This window comes from Triticum urartu, chromosome 2 (genome assembly GCF_003073215.2).
Source record: "Triticum urartu cultivar G1812 chromosome 2, Tu2.1, whole genome shotgun sequence".
NCBI lineage: Eukaryota > Viridiplantae > Streptophyta > Magnoliopsida > Poales > Poaceae > Triticum > Triticum urartu.
Genome location: NC_053023.1, coordinates 67506599 through 67523149, shown reverse-complemented (window position 1 = coordinate 67523149; position 16551 = coordinate 67506599). Strand labels below are relative to the sequence as shown.

Here is a 16551-nt window from a genome sequence, read left to right as displayed (position 1 = left end):
CTCCCCTTATCTATTTTTGATTGCAGCGGAGGGCCTTTCGTGCCTACTAAAATCCGTTCCTCAGTCGTCAGCTTTTGAGTTCAGGTGGTGCCGACAGCTCCGGTTGTCAAGCACTTGCTTTTTGCTGATGATAGCCTGCTGCTATTCAAGGCCAGTATAGAAGGGGTAGCTTTGGTGTCAAACTTGTTGAATATATATTGCAATGCTTCGGGACAAAGAGTGGACAATGACAAATCCTCTATTTTTTTCAGTAAGGGCTGTCCTCAAGCAACTCATGATGGTATTAAAAACTCTCTACAGGTGCATGATGAACAGTTAAGCGACATGTACCTAGGGATGCCTACTGATGTGTGACATTCAAAGAATGGCACCTTCAGGTATTTGACAGATAGGGTATGGGAGAAGATCAAAATATGGATGGAGAAGTTGTTATCTTATGCTAGGAAGGAAGTGCTTATCAAGGCAGTAGCTCAAGCAATTCCAGTTTGTTCTATGGCTTGTTTCAGGTTGCCAATAGGAATTTGCGAAAGTATTACATTTATGATCAGACAATTTTGATGGGTTAGCAAGAGGGGGAAGAGAAAGCCTTGCTGGATTTCTTGGGATGTATGCACAAGACCCAAATACTTGGGAGGGCTCGGATTTCGGGATATTGAGTTATGTAATTTATCCCTACTTGCTAGACAGGCATGGCGTATCATTCAAGCTCCAAATATGCTAAGTGCGAGAATTTTACAAGCTAAGTATTTTCCGGGCACTTATATCCTGGATGCTGAGTTGGGACACAACCCATCTCAGATTTGGAGGGGTATTCGGGATGGGCGAGATGCCCTTGCTAGAGGAATAATACGAAGAATTGGTACAGGAGAAAGCACATTGGTTTGGGAGCATAATTGGATACCTCAATCGGGATTGATGAAACCGGTGTTATCTCTGGTGACGGAGAGGCCGACTTGGGTTTCGGAGTTGATTGATATCTTGTCGGTGAGTTGGCGCGAGGATAAGGTGTGAGCGGTATTTCTGCCAATGGATGCTGATAATATTTTGAAAATCCCACTTTGTACTAGGGGATTTGATGATTTCTGGGCTTGGGGAGAAGATGGCAGAGGCATTTTTTCAGTTAAACCTGTTTACAAATTTTTGCTCACTATGAAGCTGCAGAATGAAGCATTGTTACAGCCGGTTGGAGGACATTCGAACGCTGTCATGGAAGAGAGGGCATTGATGTCATTATGGAAGATCAAGATACCTTCGACAATCAAGGTTTTCTTGTGGAGACTTTGCCATGAAACCACTCCAACGGCAGCTGTATTACATCGCAGAAATATGTCGACCACATCTGTGTGTGCTTTCTATGCCGTGCAAGATGACTGGAAACATGCTTTGATTGATTGCATTATGGCGAGGAGCATGTGGTCTCTCTGCTCAGAGGAAATTGTGGAAGCTATCGTTGATAATCTGATAATGGATGCAAAAAATTGGTTATTTACTATGCATGAGACATTGTCACACGAGCAGTTCACCCGAATGGTGGTGACCTTATGGGCCATTTGGCGATCAAGGAGGAAAGCCATCCATGAAGATATTTTTTAAAGCCCTTTTGCATTCTTTTGTCAATTTTTTTCTCAGAGATCTACATATAGTTGAAAGGCAAACTCCGACGCAGCCACAAATGCCGAAAGCACGACCAACAGCTTGGTTGGCACCTCCGGAGGGTCTTGCAAAGGTTAATGTTGATGCAGCGGTCTCTGTTGAAGGAAGTTTTGGAGCTGTGGTGGCAGTCTGTCAGGATCAGAGAGGAAAATTTCTTGGGGCTTCAGCTATCATTTTCAAACACATAATTGATCCTAACACGCTGGAAGCATTGGGAGTACGTGAAGGGCAATCTTTAGCTGACGATCTTTACGAGAACCGGATTCAATATTGCTTCAGATAGCAAGATGGTGGTGAATGACATCAAGGTGAACTCGGCAGCAGGGTATGGAGCCATTCTACATGAAATAAAAGACCGATCTAGGAATTTCTTTTGCTGTAATATAGTTCATGAGTTTAGGAGCTCGAATTTCGAGGCTCACACTCTCGCTAGACATGCTTTAGGACTCGGTTTTGGTCACCATGTTTGGTTAGGCCGACCGGGGGAGCTTCCCTTTCGTAAACATTTTGGAGATTGAATAAAGCTAAGCGAGATTGTCTCAAAAAAGTCAGCTCCTTAAGCGTTAAGTGGGATATTCCTGTGTAATGTACTAATTTAATTGTTGGTGTCAATAGTCGTTGGTTGAATTTAAATCACATCACACAAAAATGATACTACTTGCTAGCTACGATTTTTCCCGGAGATTCCAACATGAAGCAAGAAGGAAGTCAAGCGAGATAATATGCATTTTGATGAAAGAAAGGGTCCGACCTCCTCCTAAGTTGTCATTTAATTAAATTGGCGGCTTGACATCATGACCGACAAGTCTAAATTTCATGAAAAACAGGGGAAGCATCTTTTACGGATGGTTTGGATTCCAGAATTGGATCCTAGCTGAGCATTAGGAAATTCTATCACTAGCATTTTGAAGGCAAAACTCCATCATGATACAATGTATCCAACACAAAATATGGTTAATTATCACCATAAGATTTGGATTTTTTTTGCTAAGCTTGAAGCCCCTTCTCCTTAGAACATTGTAAGTGCTCTTTAAACCTTGTTAATACATTGCTTATAGGAGCATGTACCTAATCACATTTAGTGTAAACATCAAAATCTTGCTTAGTTTGTCATTAATCATGAGAACCCACTTAGCTCCAACATTTCCAGTAAAAAAAAATCCTATAATATGTTTCTTACGGGTGTCCATACAATTTAGAGGAAGCTCTCAGCCGAGGTCTTTTGCCAGTTCCCATAAAACCTCTCCCTAAAGGTGGTTTTGGTGGTGGTGCGATCGTGACGACGAACTCTGGCGGAGGATGGCGATGGGTGGCAGCACCAGGCAGGCGGGCAGCGCAGTAGCGATGATCAACGGTGGCGGCACGATAGTCAGGGGCGGCGGGGCAACGACGTTGTGGATTCTGGTGGCGGTTAGCTGACGTGGCACTTTTACAGGAAGGGCCATCTTCCCATAGATTGAGGAGAAGTTTTAGAGATTACATGGGTTCCCATAAATTTTTTAGGCATTCATGGGAACTGTTGGAGAGCTTTTTTTGCCCAGGAGGAACAATATGCAATTAAACTTCTACTCCATTGAGTCCATCCCCATCGCCTCATCCTTACTCTTGTCCTTTATAGGACTCTCCTTTGGATGGAAGTTAGAGAGCTTGCTACCATGCTAGAGTTTGATTCGAGCTTGACATGGGACTTTTTGGTGTCGTCCAGCCTAGAGAAGATGGTGCCAGGGAGTGGATGATCTAGCTCGCCAAATCCTTTGAAATAGGGCTCCAATGCACTGAATCATCATTGGTGAGACCAATGCAAATAGGACGATGTCTCAGGTGTTGAAGAACATAGGTCGTTAGAAAGTTTGAGAATATTGGTGTTGCATAGGTCGTTTCAATGTAGTGCAGTCATGTTTTTTTTGTTGTATACATGGTCAGCGTGTTAGTAGTAGCGATTTCTTGATGTATGTTGCAAAGGGATGTTTTACATGTTACAGTGGATTTTTGTCGTTTCCTCATACATTGGTATGTTTATCTGGGTATGTTGCAAACCAGTTTTTAACGATTTGATCCAATGAATATGAATTTATGGTATCCATGGAACTTTTTTTGTTGCATACACCACTAGTGCAGAACCGAGCTTTAGCGCCGGCTCGTAAGGACCTTTAGTGCCGGTTACAACCGGCACTAAAGAGTGGAGACTAAAGGCCCCCCTTTACTACCGGTTCGGCACGAACCGACGCTAAAGGGCCACCACGCGGCACGAGCCAGCGCCGGGGGAGGGGAGCCCTTTAGTACCGGTTGGTAACACCAACTGGTACTAAAGGATTTCTTTTGATTTTTTTTGAAATAAAGAAAAAATAGCCCACCTACTGGGCCGGCACAGCTTGCATACGACTAGAAACCCAACCTCTAGTTGGGCCAGGATGCAGGCCCGTATGGCCCAATAGGCCCCACAGCCCACAAAGGCCTGCTTAGAGAGGAGCTCGACACGGTAGCCGCGGCGGGGCTTATAAACCGGTGCGAGCTCCTCTCAACTAGCGAGGTGGGACTAAACATTGTGCACGGCGGGTGGCAGCGCACCCCTTTAGTACCGGTTGGTGGCACGAACCCGTACTAAAGGGGGGGGGGGTTCTTTAGTACCGGTTGGAGCCACCAACCCGTACTAAAGGCCACCACCTCTTTAGTACCGGTTCGTGGCACGAACCGGTACTAAAGGTTCGCCATGAACCGATACTAATGAGCGCCGCCCAGCTAGCCGTTGGAACCGGCACTAATGTGCTTCACATTTGATCCTTTTTCTACTAGTGCACGGTTAATGTTGTAACCTTTTTAATGGTTTAAAAGTATGGTGGAAACTATGTAACTATGTGTCATGAAATAATGTGCAAGAACTAGGTTTTCTTGGTGCAAAGTGGGGATGTCTCATATCAACACACTTACATGCGATTGGATGGTAGAGTTGACATCAATTTGTCTCTCCACGCATCATGCAGAAGCCTAATGCATTCCTATAAAATAAGCTCAACACATGTCCTTTTAATTAGTGCAAAGTTTCCCTAAGTATGTAGAGGAATAGTTACTCATAGATGCTTGTTAGTTTCATACCATCATTGGATGAACCATGTGGGCATGAGGCCCATTCAAAAAATTATGAATTCCAAAGTGTTGCACCAGGTTTAGTCCCGTGGCTAAAGTAAGGAGGTGGATACTTAAATCGCATGTAGCCTCCAAGTGTGTTTTTGGTAGTTAATACAATTCCTATAGACTCATTGAATTATGTATGAATAACATTAGATGGATGAATTTTACATGGTACATGAAGGATATTGGAGAAATTTTATATAAATCAAGATATAAATAGAGATCATTGTGTACAATAGATGAATGTATTATGATAAGAAGTGAGGGAGCTTCGAGCCATCAAGATTGAGTTTGATAAGCACATGGTCACTGGCACTAGGGGTGGAAGCTTAAGGTAGGTGCGATGCGTCGATGATGCCGAGGTGTGAGCATGGGGTGGTGCTGCTAACTAGATGTCGCCGATGAGCTATGTATTTATTTATTTCCATGGTGTAGTATCACCGACGAATAGGGAATGCACATTAGTGGATGTTGTGTTACTACTAATGAGCAAGGGTTGCTCATTAGTGGTATGTTTTGGTTTCACTAAGAATTAGTTTCTAATGTGTAACCAACCCGTGAGTGTTCAAGGTTTCTAGTCCAACGATGTTTTAACTAATTAATGTTGTTGTAGAAACAACAAAGAAGTCACTCGGGGACCCAACAACTGCTAAGTAGGGCAAATCCTAGGAGTAGCAAGAACAACCATCCATCCTCAAATCCATCCAATATTATTCATGCATTAACTATGGAATATTCCTCCATGCACATCTCAATGAAAATATTGGTCCATAAGGATTTTTTTAATAATTACCAGAAACAAACTTGGGGCTACATCAACTTCCATTGTATTATATATGTACCTATTTGAATTCGCGAATAGTGTCCTAGGTCAATGGTGTTTAGCTAGGAAGTATTGGATATGGGTAACTCCTAGTTACAATACCAGAAGTGAAGTAGAAGTAGTGTATTTAGCACAACACATTTTTAAAAGAAAAATGTTGGTTGACATATGTAGGTTGCCAGTAAGCTTCTCTATTCGCATGTAAGAGAATAGGTGACTTTACGATGTGCTACTCCTTCCTACATAAGCTTATCATGTATAATTGACACCGTTAGATGTGGTCTTACAATCTAATAGTTATCATTTTTGGTGCACTAACTTGAAATAATTGAACAAACAATTTTTTTTCCAACTTGTCCGTGCAAATTTGAGATACTATACAACTTGATGTTGAATCATTCTTTTCTCTATGGGACAGTCATTCTTTTCCAACTTTATATCTCCCAATTAGGCTCGGCATTGATTTCCAAACTAACATGCTTTATTTAGTTCCTCCTATTTCTCTATGGGGCAAACATTCTTTTCAACGTGCAGTGTTTTTTTGTTTTTCGTTCCTTTTGGTTTATGTGCATTGTCCTTCCTGAGTTTGTGTTTCCTTGATTCATACATTTGTATTTATAGTTAGTTGTATCTAACTATGGTCAAAACTCCATTAGCTTGGTTCATGGTTTTTATAACATCTTATTTGCAATTTGCACACTCATGTATGCAAAATGGTAACAATGGTATTAGGAAAAAGTCCCCATAAAAGCTTGTTTAGTACAGATTATGCCAAATTGCAGATTGTCGTATTCATTATAAATTGAAATATCTCATCATAGATTTAGTGACTCTTTAACACATTTGCATAATGCTGTTTGGAAAAGCGGAGATACAAATGTTTTGAAATCTTGGGAAGCATGGGGGACATATATCGCAAAAAAGAGATTTCAGTGGTTCAATCAGTGATACTTCTCCCAATTAGAGTTTATACCGCGCTAAAACACAAGAGGAAAATAAATTCTAAAGAAGCTAGTAGTGTAGAGTTAGGCAAATTTACACAAATCTTCTCTTGCTATGTAGGTTTTCTGCGTGCCGAATTGCTAATTGATTATAATCACAAGGTTCTCGACATATAAATGAAACTTTATGAGTTATGTTGCAAAGGATGTGCCAAAGGGGACTAATGGGCTGAGCTTTTTTTACCGAAAAAGGCTTTCGCCCCACTTTATAAATAAAGCAATCCGCCAGGAGCACATACAAGACCAGTTCAACACACACACCCAAGTCGCACAAATAAGGTCCAGAGGTTCCGCTGAGGGCACAACTCAACAAGCCCAAAAACGCAACACAACATAAAAAGACAGCTCAGCCAGGGCCAAGGCCGTAGCCGGAGCTGGATAGCAACACACGACTAATCAGGCTCATGAGGAGGCGGCGGAGGGGGCGGCGACAGACGTACGGCCATTGAGCGGAGGTCGGCGATGAAGGCGGAGATGGCGTCCCGGTCCCGAGGGCGGCTAAGCGGCCGCCAGAGCTGCAAGTAACCAGACAATTTGTAGAGGGCGTCAGTAGAGCATCGGAGAGGGGAGCGCTGAATCACAAGTTTATTGCGAATGGTCCAAAGCGTTCACGCGAGAACCCCAATCTCAAGCCACCTAATGTGGCGAGATGGAAGCGGGGAGGCATGTAGTTCGGCGAAGAGGTCGGGGAAGTTGGAGTGGCACCAATTCCCGCCAATTGCCTCCCTAAAGCAGCTCCATACGAACTGCGCAGACACATAGGAGAAGAAAATGTGGTTCGAGTCTTCGGGGAATCACAGAGGGGGCAGAGGCCAGAGCCCGGGCCATTGCGCTTGCGGACCTCAACACCTGACGGAAGCCGACCGCGGATCCACTGCCACATGAAGATCCGGATTTTAAGGGGCAGTCGAATGGACCAAACCGCCTGAAGGGGGGAAGGGGCGGAGGAGGGGGCGATATCCGCATAGAGGGACTTGGTGGAGAATTGTCCCGAAGGCTCAAGGTGCCACCGAACCTCATCCGGGCCAACATCGACAGTCGGTTCATGGAGCGCAATACAATCAAGCAGCTCATGCCAGGCGGCCACTTCCGGAGGCCCAAATGGCCTCCGAAACGCGAGGCGCCCTAAGTCAATAAGGGCCTACTGAATTGAGAATGTAGGGGCGACAGCGATGGAGAAGAGGTCGGGAAAGCGGGCAGTGAAGGGGGCGTCCCCAGCCCAGCGGTCAAACCAGAACAAGGTCGCGGCTCCGGAACCAACCGATATGGAGGTCCCAATGCGGAGGACAGGAAGCAGCTGGATGACCGACTGCCAGAACTGGGACCCTCCCGACCGCTGGCAGAAGGCCAAGGGTTGACCACGCAGGTATTTGTTCCGGATGATGTCTAACCACAGACCGCCATGTCCCTGAGAGATGCGCCAGAGCTAGCGGGAAAGGAGGGAAATGTTCATGCGCTTAGAGCACATGATGCCAAGGCCTCCCTGGTCCTGAGGCTTGCAGATGTCGGGCCAACTAACCATATGATACTTCTGCCTGTTATTGTCTCCCGCCCAATAGAAGCGAGATTGAATTTTAGCAATCTCGTGATGGAGGGTCTCGTGGAGACTGTAGAAGCTCATAAGGAATATGAGGAGACTAGAGAGCGAGGAGTTGATGAGGATTGTCCGGGCCGCCTTCGAGAGCCATCGACCTTGCCACGGCTCCATTCGCGTTTGCAACTTGGAGACCGTAGGGCGAAGGTCCGCCACAGTGAGCCGGGAGTCACTAATGGGCGTTCCCAAGTATGTCATTGGGAAGGAGCCCAGGCGACAGTTGAGGCGGTTGGCAATGCCGAGGGCCTCAGCCGAAGAGTAGCCCATCACCATCACATCGCTTTTGTCGAAGTTGATCTTGAGACCAGACATTTGCTGGAAGCAGAGGAGGAGGAATTTCAGGCTAGCGATGTCCGCATCCGAGCCTTCGACCATGATGATGGTGTCGTCAGCGTACTGGAGCAGGGAGATGCCAGTGCCACCGGTCAGGTGAGGGGTGATCCCACGAATATGACCAGTAGCCTTGGCCTTGTCCAGGATGGCCGCAAGAGCATCAACCACCATATTAAACAAGAACGGGGAAAAAGGGTCACCCTGTCTCACCCCACAAAATGTGGGGAAGTAGGGACCAATCTCCCCGTTGATGTTAACAACCGTGCGCCCACACGAAACCATCTGCATCACCCGAGTTACCCAACGGTCATCGAAGCCTTTTCGCAGAAGAACTTCCCGAAGGAAGGGCCAACTAACAGTGTCATAGGCCTTATGGAAGTCGATCTTCAGAAAGACCGCTTTGAGGTGCTTGGAGCGGACTTCATGGAGGATTTCGTGGAGGACCAACACCCCATCCAGAATATACCGGCCTTGGATGAAAGCCGATTGGTTGGGGTGGGTAATACGGTCGGCAAGCAGGGTCACCCTATTGGCATACCCTTTAGCAAGAATCTGGAAGATCACGTTAATCACCATGATAGGGCGGAACTGGCGGATGTCAGAAGCACCAGGAACCTTGGGGATGAGCGAGATCGTCCCGTAGTTCAGGCGTCCGAGATCGATGGACCCGACGTAGAACTCGTCAAAGATAGCCATGATCTCCGGCTTAATCACATTCCAGAAGCTCTGGAAGAACTTAACTGGAAGACCATCCGGGCCAGGGGCCGAGGATGGGTTCATGCCCTTGATGGCCGCCCAGACTTCGTCCTCAGAGAAGGGGGACGTAAGGGCCGTGTTCTCAGATGCGGAGACAAGATGGCGACCAGACCAACAGTCCTGGGCAAGGGATAAGCCGCTCCGAGGAGCGGTGGTGAACAAGGACCTATAGAAGCCGTTGACGTGGGACCTAATGTCCCGCGGGGATTGCAGGAGAACCGAGCCATCCCAAAGAAGGGGGATGGTTTTGCGCCTGCGACGACCATTCGCGATGGCTTGGAAGTAAGCCGTATTCGCGTCACCCTTCAGGACCCATTTCTGAGCATCGCGCAACCGCCAGTAAGCCTCTTCATCCGTGTAGATGATAGAAAGCTGGTCCTCCAAGTCGTAGCGGGAAAGCCACTCCTCGGGGGAGAGGCCGTGCGCGTCGGCCCGAAGATCCAGGGCTTGGATCACGGACAGAAGAGCCTTCTTACGCTCGCGGAGGTCGCACCCCAGGTTGGCGCCCCATCCTTTCATGAACTGTCGGCCCCGTTTGGCACAACTGTGCCAGGAGTCGACAGTAGAAGGAGGGTGAGCAGGGGACAGGGAGAGAGCCCGAGTCTCCACCCACCGGGCACCGACCGCGTCAATGAAGCCAGGTTGGGACAGCCAAAAACTCTCAAACCGGAAGCGGGGGGGGGGGGAACCGGGGGGGCGTTCATCAGCATAAGAGAGAAGGAGGGGGACGTGGTCAAATCCAATCCGGGTGATGGCCCGGAGGGATGCGAGGGAGCAGCGGAGGTCCCATTCCGGGGAAACTAGGACCCGGTCCAGAACGGACTGGGCCGGGGCAGCCTGACGGTTGGTCCAAGTGAACCTGGCCCCAACCCGGTCGATCTCACGGAGGCCAAGATCAGCAATGCAGTCGTTGAACATTTGCATAAGGCCGAAGTTGACGTTGGCATTGCTCTTGTCCTCCGCGCACCTAAGGAGGTTAAAATCACCCCCTACGACAACAGGCAGCGATGCCGTCGACACCTTTCGATGAAGCTCCTCGAGGAAGGAAGCGGATCGGCTGTGATCGGCAGGACGTAGACAGTAATGACCTCCCACTTGAAGTTCAGGGAGCGCTCGAAAAGCTCCATGCTAACGAAGAACTGGCCCTGGTCCATACTACCCACCTCGAATGTGGCATCCTTCACACCTAACAGGATGCCACCAGAATGGCCCGCGGTCCCACTAGACGGGAGCCAATGCCAGGCGAAAAGGTGGGAGCTCAGGCGGTCAAGCTCCGTAAGGGAGAACTCCATACGCATGGTCTCTTGGATGGCCACAATGTCAATGTGTTCATCACGAATGTACTCGATGAGTTGGCGGCGGCGGCCATCATGGCCGAAACCGCGGATGTTCCAGAAGATGGCACGCATCACACAGCCATTGAGGGGCTGCTTGACCCCAGGACACGAGATGCGCTTTGCGCGCGAAGAGCAGCCGTCCGAGATCGGGTACGACCCCGAAGCTCGGTAACGGATAGGGGGGGGATTCCACCGATCCGACGAGGAGGAGGCGGTCTCGGGTCCACTGACTCGGGTGACGAGTCAGGGGGCAGGAGCAGGGCTGCTCTAGCTGCAGCCAGCCTACCATCAAGGATCTCGCGGGCCCTAATGGCCTCGATCTGGGCTAAGGGGGAGCCGACCTCCCCCCTAAATATGACCGCGGAGTCAGTCGCGATCTTCACAAGGTTCCCAAGAGGGATCGACTCGAGAGCAGAGAAAGAACAAGTAGCTGCCGAGGGAGGGACTAAGGGGGTACCTGGCTCCAGGTTCCGTGCAGCGGCACGAAGCTCAGCCTGCTCGCGGATGGGCAGCACCGGGCAACCCTCCGGGCGCGCCGCGTCCAATCGAGCACTCCAACGAGAGGCAGTCGCCGGAGAGGAGGCCGAACGGGGGCGCCGAGAGAAGGCCACGGCGCGAGGAGGCGGAGGGGGAGCAGCCAGGGGGGTGAACAACTGGGACTCCTGATCCAAGCCAGAGCCCGCAGCGGGGAGAGTCTGAAGAGCCGGGGACGGAGAAGAAGAAGACGATGGCATCAGTGTCGGGGAAGACGGAGGTGAGGCCGAGTCGATGACGAGATCCGTCCGGGCCCCAAGAGGGGTCGGGGACGACCGGGGCGCCGTGGCCGGAGATGGTGAGGCGGCCGGCTGGGCGACAGCGGGGGTGGCGTCGGTGGGGAGGTCAGAGACAGCCCCCCGCCACCGCTGAGCGGGAAGGGCGGGTCCAGGGACACCGACCCAGAAGGGGCGATGCCCATGTCCAGGATCGGCCCGGCGGGGGTGGCGGAGACCGGGAAGCGCGGCGAGGAAGCGGGGCAGACGACCAGGCCCACACTGGAAGCGTCGCTAGCGGCAGGAGACACGGCCACCGGGTCGAGGGGGGGCCTGAGGGAGGGGGCCGTCATGACCTGGCGTCCATGCCCCCCGTCGGCCGTGGGTGAAGGCGATCGGGACTGCGACCTGGAGGCCGAGTCATCCGAGCCCTTACCATCCTCGGACCTGCGGGAGCGGGGGTGGTGTCTGCCGTGATAGTCCCTCCCGGCACCCGGGTTACCGCCAGGAGGCCCATCGTCGGTGAAGCAAGGACGACCGACGTGGTTGGGAGTCTCGGGGGCGATGCGGAGGTCGTAGCCCAGGTCGTTGAAGAAAACACGGATGGTGACATGGAGCTTGGAGGAGTCTAGACACTTGACCTTGACCCGGACCTCTTCCTCCTTGCGGAGGGAGAGCTCGTCGACCACCACCACCTTGCCCAGGATCCGGGACATCTGGCGGATGACGAGCTCGGACCAGGCGATGTCAGGGAGGCCACCCATGATGAGCCAATTGGTGTCCAGGACAGCCACCGAGGGGGCGTCGAGGACCGGCTCGGTGATGTCGACGACGAGATGGTTGAGGGCGAGGGTGATCCGGCCACTACGAGTGGCGTAGCCGTAACTGATGGTGTTGGGGAAGATGACGGTGAAGATGTGGCCAGCAGTGGGAGTGACCGCCCAGTCCCACTGGCGACGGTAGAGGTGGTTGAGCTCAGCCTCGATCATCTCCGGGGATGCCACCCCGTCGACCACTGTAATGATCGCCTGAAGGGAGGGGGTGGGAGGGGGGAGATCCGGGACCTCGAGATGGAAGAACCCAAGCCCCTCGATGCCGTGGCCGTACATCATGAGCTCAGACGTCACCGGCGGTCTGGGCGCAGGAGAGCCGGATGACCAGGATCCGAGCAAATGTAGCAGCACTGGGGGTTGACGCAGTTGACTTGCGAGTGACCCGGCACCCCGCAGTTGAAACACGGGGGGCGAGGAAGGTTGGAGACGGGACCCGGGGCGGCGGAGGTGCCCGGAGCCGAGGCCGGAGGGGCAGCCGGGTTGCCACGGCCCTGGCCTCGACGCTTCTTTTTCTTGGCATGGCCTTGGCGGCCGCGAGCGGGAGCGCCGCCCGAGGTGGCAGCCGAGGCAGGAGCCGAAGGGCCCGCGGCGTGAGGTGGCACGTACTTCCGGGAGGCCGACGCGAGGGCCGAGGCTTGGGCGCGGGGGGACAGGGGCGCGCAGCGTGAGACGGAGATGGGCTGCAGCCCCGACGAGGAGGCGGGGAGGGCGAACGGCGACGCGGGCGCCAGTCCCCCAAGGTGGCTGGACGAGGGGAGCGTGAGCGCCCCCGCATCTCGCGGCGAGCGGGGGAACGGCGGTCGTCCTGGCGACCTTAGCGAAGCTCGCGCCGGAGCTCCTCCTCGCGGCGGAGGGCGTCGGGGGAGGGACGGGGAGGGTCGCGACGGTCGTCCGAGCGACGCATGGGGCGGGGCGCCCCGTCCTCCCAGTCACGCGGCATGGCTGGGCGCAGAGAGGGAGGGGGAGACGCGGAGGAGGGGGAGGGACGGCCGCCGGAGAGCTCGAGGTCGGGGCGAGCAGCAACGGACGAGGCGGGGGGGGGAGGGAATGAGGAGGACGGGCGACCTCCTGGGATCCAGATCGACCGCCCTAGGGGAGTGGGCCTAGGGCACGGGCGTGGCCCAGGAGGGGTCAGCCGGCCCAGCTAGGGGGCGCGGGCCCAGGAGAGGGGAAGACTGGTTGGGCCGGCGCGTGGCCCAAGATGCCAAGGCCCAACGGGCCACAGCCCAGCAGGCGGGCGGCAGGCGCGACCCGTAGGGTTTCCCCCTGGGGCGCGGCGCCCACCATTGCCGCCGCCGGCGTGACCGAGGAGGGGGGCAGGGGCGCAATCCGACGGGAGAAGCCGACGCGGAGGCACAGAGCGGAGGAGCCAAACGAGGCTACGAAGGGGCGGAACGGCTTTGAGCGGGCGGGCGGGGCCGCGGAAGGCAGGTCGCGACGCGCCGCGGGCAGCAACGGGGACAACTCCGGCGGGCCGCAATCGGCCGGACGATGCCAGGACGAACCTGCGCCGCCCCGCTCGGAGCGGCCGACCACACCCCAAGACCGGAGGCGCCGACGGCGAGCTCCACCAGCCCCCAAGGACGCTCCTTGCAGCCCGGACGCCTGAGACGAGCTCGAGGGCGAGGTCTGCGCATGCGGCGGCCGCGAGCCGGCGACCGAACCCCGCACGCGGGGGGCTGGGTTACCGGCCCGGCAGGACCGCGCAGCGCGACGGGGCATGGAGGCCAGGGGAGGGGAGGCGTCGACCGGGGGGGGGGAAGGTGGCTCGTCGGCGCAGTCCGCCCAACGGAAGCTCGGAGTCGCAGCCGGGGCGGGTGAGGGGGACCACGGGGCGGGGGCATCACCAGGGGTCATCGGGGCGGGAAGGGCCGGCGAGGCGGCGGGGGATGCGGGCGACGGGGCAGCCCCGGAGCACGGGGGGGGGGGGAGGGTGGCGGCGGCGGCCACCAGCGTGGGGAGGGGCGGGGCACCAGCGCCATCACCAGAGCCCGAGAGCGTCGTCATCAACAGCCTACACCAGCCGATCCGTGATGATCACTCGGCTGAGCTTTTCAGTTTTAAAATGTTGCAAGACACTTGCAGGTTTGGAATTATCATAAGGAACTCCTTTATAGTATGGATGGTGGCATAGTGACTTTTTCTTCTTCAGAACCATATAATATGTGCTTCTTATGTGTTCTACATATTATGACAGTGTACTCAAAATTAGGTCATTTGAATTAGTGATAAGGGTAGGAGTTGCTTATTTTGAGTTTGTGGGGATCAGGATCTAGAATCTCTATTCGAATGTTTGAATTATGTGATTGTCCCTGCAGAAGAAGATGTTTGCTATGTGCTAGTAATAGTCAAAAGAATTTGATATTACAGATATTTGAAGAAACACCAATAGCCACAAGTTTTCCGAAATGAATACTAGTTAACAGCCCCGTGCGTTGCAACAGGCTACACATATTCTGATGATTTATGGTCACACCCTCTGGCGGCGGCGACTAGGGTTCCCTCCCGCTGCTTGTGGGTGTGATGTTGGAGGGGAGAGCGGAGCAGGTCGTCTATAGATGAGGAATTGCTCAAAGTAAAGGCTGCAATAGACTAGAGAACAAAATGTCAAATTATACAATTTGATTTTATCAAATTGTATTGACTTTGATACAATTGTAGTACACAAATTACATAATTAACAAGTAATAGATGCATATGTCACAGCTTCACAACTCCTTAAGAAACACGATTGCATTGCATTATAGATGTTGCCCGCGCTTTCGCCATTGATTCGTCTTCCTGATCAGAAACCCACGGCAATGGCACCGACCAAAACCACGGTTCCAATCGCTGCCAGACGGCCCCCACGGCTGCCCTTGTAGGCTCCGCTGTCGTACGGGCTGTTGTCCACCAGCGGCTGGCTGCCGAACGCTGCCGCTCCGGCCACACCGCCCGCAGCCCCCGCCGCCGTCGCGGCTTCACCCTGTCCGCCCATGTCCCCGGTACCATCGAAGGCTCCTGTCCCGGCGCCCGGTGCAATCCCGTAGCCGTCACCCAAGGGTCCTGCCCCCGCGGCACCCTCTCCGCCGCTTCCCGCCGTTGGTGCAATGCCGTAGCCGTACCCGTCGCCCAAGCCGCCTGCTCCCGGGGCAACTTCTCCTACGCCGGCAAAGGCTCCGGCCCCTGGAGCAACCCCGTCCCCGAGCTGCGCCGCCTGCGGCAGCTCGGCCGCGTGGCCGTTGCCGCCCTCCACCTGGCCGAAGGGCAGGTTGCTGCTGTGCGCGCCAATGGGCTCGGCGAAGGGCGGCAGCGCGGCCGCGAGGCCCGGGGACCCCGGCGCGCCGCAGTGCTGCGCGTGGCGGGGCTCGTCGCTGGCGCGCCACGCGAGCTCGCCGTCCTTGTCGCGGACGCGCATGTCGCCGTCGTCGACGAGCTCGAGCGTCTGGAGGAAGTTGGTCCCGTCGGTGTTGGTCTCGCCGTGCCACACCTCCTCGGCCCCGTCGAACACCTCCAGCCCGTGCCACGAGAAGAGCAGGGTGCACGTGTTCACCGTGCTCACCGGCCGGCACTCCGACTCCCACGCGCTCGCGCGGGCAGCGCTGCCGCCGCCTTCGCCCTCACCACCGGCCATCACCTCGACGTAGCAGAAGTCGGCGCCGAGCCCGCCGGCGCCAGGCGCGGTGTGGGTGCGCACGAAGTAGGCCGCGTACTTGCCGGACGGAGACGTGAGGAACAGCACGGGCGGGCTGGCGTGCCCTCCTGGTGGGATGCTCGCCAGGATCTGCTGCTTGGACACGCGCTCGATCGTGCCGGCCGGCGCCGTCGCCGCCGTGAGCGAGCAGGAGAGGAGTAGGAGCACGGCTATGTATGACATGGCCTCCATGGCTGGCTGGCAGCTTCTCGATCGTGTTTCTTGCTTGTGTGCTTGCTGCTCTGTGGCTGTGGTTGTGGATGGTGTAGCATGATGAAGCGTGCGTGTGCTTATGTAGTTGAGGTGGTGATGGAGTAGGAGATGTCGAGTGGTTAGCTCAGGAGCTGGAGTCAGTACATCACCCGTTCCAATACTGCATGCACGAGTAGGGGAGTGGTTCTGTGTTCCAATACTAAAAAGCTTTCCTTTTTTTAGAACTACTAAAAGGCTTTCCTGAAGAATAAATATAGTGAATGATACCAATGAGACTCTAAATTCTGAAACAGACAGATGATGACTATGAATCAGACGTGACAATGTAACACCTGAAGTGAAGCTCGGAGCCTAGGAAGATCTAAATTCATGGCCATAAATCGCAATACAGGAACATCGATTTTATCGCAGTAGGTGTCGGTGGATGCGGCCAAATACTCCTAATATGCAGCGGGAA

General features: G+C 53.5%; 1 protein-coding gene across 1 annotated transcript; it reads right to left on the bottom strand.

Annotated features, from left to right (window-relative positions):
• Positions 1 to 14801: 14801 nt before the first annotated feature.
• On the bottom strand, positions 14802 to 16155 carry LOC125541066 (PE-PGRS family protein PE_PGRS16-like). The gene has a single exon (XM_048704555.1). The coding sequence runs from the start codon at positions 16071 to 16073 to the stop codon at positions 14994 to 14996; it is 1080 nt and encodes a 359-aa protein (XP_048560512.1). The 5' UTR covers positions 16074 to 16155; the 3' UTR covers positions 14802 to 14993.
• Between the last annotated feature and the right edge of the window lie 396 nt (positions 16156 to 16551).